This window comes from Schistocerca americana, chromosome 11 (genome assembly GCF_021461395.2).
Source record: "Schistocerca americana isolate TAMUIC-IGC-003095 chromosome 11, iqSchAmer2.1, whole genome shotgun sequence".
Lineage (NCBI taxonomy): Eukaryota > Metazoa > Arthropoda > Insecta > Orthoptera > Acrididae > Schistocerca > Schistocerca americana.
Genome location: NC_060129.1, coordinates 137,417,228 through 137,423,750, shown reverse-complemented (window position 1 = coordinate 137,423,750; position 6,523 = coordinate 137,417,228). Strand labels below are relative to the sequence as shown.

The 6,523-nt window shown below is 41.7% G+C and overlaps 1 protein-coding gene across 1 annotated transcript; it reads left to right on the top strand.

The window, feature by feature from the left end:
- Positions 1-2,423: 2,423 nt before the first annotated feature.
- LOC124553385 (ankyrin repeat domain-containing protein 23-like) lies at positions 2,424-4,312 on the top strand. The gene is made up of 2 exons (XM_047127255.1): positions 2,424-2,470; positions 3,832-4,312. The coding sequence occupies exons 1-2, from the start codon at positions 2,424-2,426 to the stop codon at positions 4,310-4,312; spliced, it is 528 nt and encodes a 175-aa protein (XP_046983211.1).
- Positions 4,313-6,523: the final 2,211 nt, after the last annotated feature.

Sequence of the window (6,523 nt, the reverse complement as noted above, 5' to 3'; positions counted from 1 at the left end):
ACCTAAGACAATGGGGCATTATTTTTCTGCTTCGCAGAACTTCTTTATGCATTGGTTATCTGTTCATTTGACATCACACCTCGTAGACTGTGAGGTTTGTTGACGGATGAGAAATATTCCAGTATTGATCAGTAGCCTGAAATTTTCCCTGTCCTATCTGGTGTCTTCTGTGACATTTCGTTTCCTCAAATCATTTCTTGTCTCTTCCCGCCATCTCGTGGTGTTTTTTAGTTTGGAAATTAAATTAAAAATGGTATTCTTTAGCCTGTTGTCACTCATTCTGTAAATATGAGTGTAAAACTTTAATCTCTCTTCCTTATTGTGTCTGTGATTTTTTTCTGTGGTTCTGCACAGCTCTTCATTTCTCCTCTTCGTCAGGTTGTTAGTTTTGTTCTTTTGAGGCCCTGAAGCTTTTCTGCTTTTGCAGCTCTTCTTGTCCACCTCTTGTTCTCAGTGTTAGGCACTCAAATCCCCACAGTGCATCCGGTTTAAGTACTGTAAAGTAGTGTTTAATTTTTGCCTGGAATGATACTGATGTTTTATTATATCGGTTTTGGGTGCGTTTCTTTCCTAATTCCATTTTCTTCGATCTATCTTTATTTGTAGTTTTATCTAACCCATTTCATTGTATCCTTCTCCCAGGTACTTAAACTTATCAACTTTTCTGATGTGTGTTCGTAAATATTTTTCTCTATTGTGTATACGTTCAATATATTGCATTTCAGCCTTTGATACTTGTAGTCCGGTTTTAGCTACAATTTTGTACAGTTTTTCTATCATTACCTTTGCATCTATTTTCTCATTAGAAATCATTGCAATTTCGTCAGCAGAAACAACATATGCCACGTCAGATCTTGGTCTTCTTGTTCTACATGGATTCCTTCGATGTTTTTCTCTTGTAGTTCTTGACCTCTCTCTCATGACCTTGTCTGAGGTCACACTGTAGGCAATCGGCGAGAGCCCATAGCCCTGCCGGACTCCTGTTGTAATTGTGAAGCATTCAGAAAGTTCACCTAGGAATTTAACTTTAGAAGTTGTGTCTGTAAGTGCCTGTTTGAATGGTTCTGTCAACACCTGCTTGTTCCAGTGTCTGTCTACAGAATCGTTGGCTTTTTTTAAATCAGCGGATGTAACGACTGTGTTCAGGTTCTGCATTTTTGTGATCGTGGGGACTGTTTTCAAGTTAAGAATTTGGCCCGTGCAAAAACTACTTTCCCTCAATCCCGCTTGGTACTCGCCAGTTGTGTCCTCTGCTTGGTCTTCTGTCTTACTCAGCAGAGGCCTCAGTATGGAGCTGGGTAAGTGTGTGTGCCCGTCCTGTCTCCCTTCTTACGTGGCGGATGGATTGTGGCTTGCTTCCAGTCGTCCGGTATTCCTCCTCCCTCCCAGCAGTATCTCGTGACCTCGTAAAAGGTTTCAGCTGCCCACTCCCTCCTAGTTTTCACATCTCAGCCAATATCCCGTCTTCTTCTGGCACCCTGTTGTTTTCTGGCTGCCCAGCGTATTGTTCAAATGGTTCAAATGGCTCTGAGCATTATGGGACTTAACTTCTAAGGTCATCAGTCCCCTAGAACTTAGAACTACTTAAGCCTAACTAACCTAAGGGCATCACACACATCCACGGCCGAGGCAGGATTCGAACCTGCGACCGTAGCGGTGGCGCGGTTGCAGACTGAAGCACCGAGAACCGCTCGGCCACCTCGGCCGGCCGTATTGTTCAGTCTAATGCGGTATAGTGGCTCTGAAGGTGGGTTTTCCTTTCGAGGCTGTCTGGAAATTAGTGGTTGTGTTGGTTCCTCGCAGTTTACAAGATTTTGAAGTATTTTGCTTATAATACAGAGTTGTGTTTGTTGTTGATAATCAGTTTGGCTGTTGAATATCTGAAGTGAAGGCCCACCTGCTTGTTCGCTGTTATTACTTCTTTGAAAGCATTTTAAAATTCCCTTGTATTTTTCTGACTGAAGTCTGTATCGATACGTCTCCTGCACGCTACTATTTATCTCATTTCGCGGTTGTTGCGTTAGATTTTAGTTTGTACCCGCCAAGAACCCCCACTTTTTCGCGATATCCCCTTAGATTCAATCCCTATTATTAAGTATTACCGCTATTCCACAATATTACGAGTTTACTGCCAGTGATATTCTAGTGGATTTTATTAAGGCGGCATATGGTTCTTTCACTTGCTCGCGTAAACTGTGATAATTTATTTGATGCATGTATGCTTTTTTTCTGTTGTTACCTGCTTTCTTGTTATCTCAATTCCTTTGCGATGTAACTGGTGGCTATGTAATTAATTGCATGAGCTACAATGCAATTTTATAGTATTTGTGTGCATTATCTTTTTTTCTGTGGTACATTCGTTTTTTAGGAATAGGCCTCGTTGCCTTCAGATGTCACCTCTAAGTAGCGTCTGTGACTCAGACATGACGTCGGTCAAAGCCAGAGAGAAGAAAAATCTGTGGAGTGAGCAGTGCGTGCTGCGCATGCTGTCAACATTGAGCTGAAACCGTGACACGATCTCGGGACGACGCTGTTTGCTTAAGGTGAGTTCACGTTGGCCGTCAAGTACATCACGTCACGTCAAAACATTCCACAATGCACTACAAACGGCGGAATTAACACAAGTTGTCAACAGACTGTCATGTCACGTCATGGCTAGTCTAGGTTTCTCGGGAAGAAAGTTTTGATGGCATCATCGTCTGCTAACATTGTAAATTAACCTATTTTTACCGCACTCACTCGTTTTATAACAGCGGATACTGTGATTTTGTATCTTCGTAATCTTCATTGTTATTATTATGCTTTGTTTTTGTGGCAAATTCCAAATGATGCATGTCGACTTCATTGTTTTTTCTTTCGGATGTTCTTACACGAGCAATGTCAGACATCTGAAAACGAAAAATTATTTAGTTTTTACCATAACAGAACAGACTCCCACTTTCTCGTAGCACAGACAGGTCGACGATCTGAAATGTTTCACTGCTCAGCACTTCACCAAACAAAACTGATGTAGAACACAGGTTATGAAATTTGTTTTGGCCATTAATAACCCTTGTCGTTGTTAGTTCCTCAATTGCGATACTGTGCTCTGAGATGGAACTGACGTGACATGACGTGACGCGCAGTGTGAATACGGGCTGACGTCACCGTGTCGTGACGTGATGCCCGCCCATTCTGCTTATCACAGCTGAGACAACAATTTATTACAGGTACCAAATGCAAACGCTTTGGTGTCTAGAAAACCCCTATCTCAAATACACAGCAAATACGAAGGGAATCTATCTGTACTAACTACATAAGATGCTTTATGGGCAACCAACCCCACGTCGTCCTGACTGCTCACTCTGAGGTCAAAGCAGAGCGTGAAATCGGACACTAGAATTTATTCATTATTTTTTTCTGTTCATGTATCATTAAATAAGGTGTCTTTGACGTCTTTGTGCCAATGCAGTTTGCATCCTCAATATCAGTACAGTACTGTCACATTATCTTGGCTTCTCATCTCCCCACAACTGAATTAGTAGAGACTGAACGAGTTCGACCTGCTGATAAATGCATTCATTTCGTTGTCAGCTCTGACATTCAAGCCATTACTTGACTACCTATATGACTGATTTCAAACAAGGTTTTCACAGAGTAACATTTTGGATCTCCGAACCCCCTCTCTCTGTGTGAGTGTGAGTGAGTGTGTGTGTGTGTGTGTGTGTGTGTGTGTGTGTGTGTGTGTGTGTGTGTGTGTGTGTGCGACTGTGTTTTAGATATGTTGTGGAGGTCATGTTCATGTCACTGCTGCTATACTAAAACTGATGTAAATCATAATGTGATTTACAGGATCCTGACTGAGGAGCAGAAGCAGACGCTGGCTGGGAGGCTGATCATTGCTGCGTCACAGGGTCAGACCGGCCAAGTGCGGGCACTCCTGGATGCGGGGTCGCCAGTCAACGCGACAGACGCCAGTGGCGACACTGCCCTGCATGAAGCAGTGGTGAATGGCCACGAAGAAACTGTCAAGTGCCTGATTGATGCCGGAGCAGATGTCAACGTCAGGGACTCGGATGGGATGACGCCTCTGCACTGGGCTGCATGTAGAGGTGGCGAGCAGCACATTGTACGGATGCTACTGGCGGCATCAGCGTGTGTAGATGTCCAGGACGACACGGGGGAGACTCCACTCCATGTGGCTGCCAGATGGGGGTGTGCATATGCAGCGAAGGCACTGCTGCTGGCCGGTGCGAGGAGGGACATAAGGGGCAACAGTGGGCACAAGCAGACACAGTACAACTATTTAGCACTGAACAAATCTTGTGATTAATGCTTTTTATCTAAATTCTTCTTGTATTGCATAAAAATTTGCCGTTAATTTTTTTAAAGTTTGAAACACAATACCTCTTAAGGGCCACACATCAAAGAAATTTTAAGAGGGGGTTGGCGCAAGTTTTAATCTGTATTACTATACAAGGACAAGTCATTGTTTATCACATGATACTCTAATGAATGGTCAGACAGATACAGGACATACATAACATGTAAAGAGGAAAAGTTTTTATTAAAAGTCTCTAAAAGCTCTTGTCTGATATACTTCACATTTGCACCTGATACTCTCATCAGCATTTAGTTGGATATATACTATGTACTTCATTCACAATTATAACATATAAATGTTTCTCTAACATTTACAGGGGAAAGGAGGTTACCAAGCATCTCGAAATGTTCTCAACTGATATAGTTCAAAGTTTTACACAATACTTCCATGAACTATTGAATGGACATAGGCTATATACTTTTAATGTATATAACATACAAATGTACTTTTAATCTATAAAGGGGAAATGTTGTTGCCAAAAATCTTCACTGTATTACATCAACTATTTACATGATACTCTGACAAACAACCAATTTTAACATGTATGATCCATAAATATATTTACCAAATACCTGGAAAAGTTCTTGAGTGAATTACTTGAAATTTATGCACAATGCTCTAATGAACATTAAAAGGGGATACTTTGTTACCAAAACCCTCGAAAACTGCTTGAGCGATTTATTTCGAATTTCTATACTAAGCCCTAACAAACATTTTGTCAGGTATAGGTTACATATTTTTCTAAATGGCAACATGTAGGTTTTCTGTTAAAATCGACTGTGTGAAAGAAAATCGTGTGCTGTACTGTGAAAATGTGTTGTTTCGGTATCTTCCCCATAGTTTGAAGTACAATAGGGGGGCGTGTAACCCATTATACAAATTGTTTCTCCCTTATATATTCTTTCTCTTTATGTATAATTTCAAAGACAAATTGTGTACTCGGTATTGTACTGTTTTATTTTCTTCTTCGCCATCGTTTTTACAGAAACAAGAAACTGGTATTTATGGCTTATCGGCTTATTATTAGGAAAACACTACAGAATCCTTAACTTTGTAATTCTTACCACTCACAAATTAAAACCATGCCAAAGACTGTCATTAAAGCTACTGTCTTCACAGATCCAGCATGGGGACAGGTGTCTCTAACACACTGTATACCAATGGTCTCAACTAGCGTACATGTTCATTTTAAGTGGCTTCAGTTCCCAATCGAGGTTTTGTTCTCAATAACAATAAACGAGGCTTGAGCTCAGAGAGAGGGGTAAGAGAACAGAGAAGTGGGAATGGACATAGAGGGTGGAGGAGGAGGTGGGGAGGAGGTCATGCACAGAGAGGGGGGGGAGGAATGGGAGATGGACAAAGAGAGAGGGAGTAGGAGATGGACAGAGAGAAGAGGCGAAGGAATTTAGGTTATACATCAAATTCCTACTCATATTTAGCAATTAAGAAGTACTGCCATGTCTTCTGGTCAGCTATGGGAAAAAATAACTTACTTCAAAAATGGTTCAAATGGCTCTGAGCACTATGGGACGTAACTTCTGAGGTCATCAGTCCCCTAGAACGTAGAACTACTTAAACCTAACTAACACATCCATGCCCGAGGCAGGATTCGAACCTGCGACCGTAGCGGTCGCGCGGTTCCAGACTGTAGCGCCTACAACCGCTCGGCCACTCCGGCTGACTAACTCGCTTCACTCACCTGATATGGATTCATCAACCAATAAACAAACTGCATTCAGATGCACAGTCCATAATGTATTTCTTTTCTTTTTTTTTAAAGAATACCCACTCGATTCGTAGTGTAATCTGAAAACTGTGCTCTGACTTTGCTTCACCTCAATACTCTCTTCAGATCCTACTTGTAAATCGTTTAATTACGCAAGCTGAATATCGGCATTGAGTAAACAAGTGGAGGGTTTATTCATCAGTTCCGTAGACTCCCGACGAGTTCACTGAGAAACTACTAATGTATTTCGCAGGAAACGGTCACTGTACACATCTGACCAGTCGGTTCTGCAGCAGCGATGTGTTTGAGAATCAGCAGCTGGGAATGCGTCTGCACTAAGGCTCTCCGACTGCGTTCGTTTATGTTTGCAATCCTGAGTTCGAATTCTTTATTTACATTTGGGAGTTGGTGTGGAGAAAGGCATATATGTATTC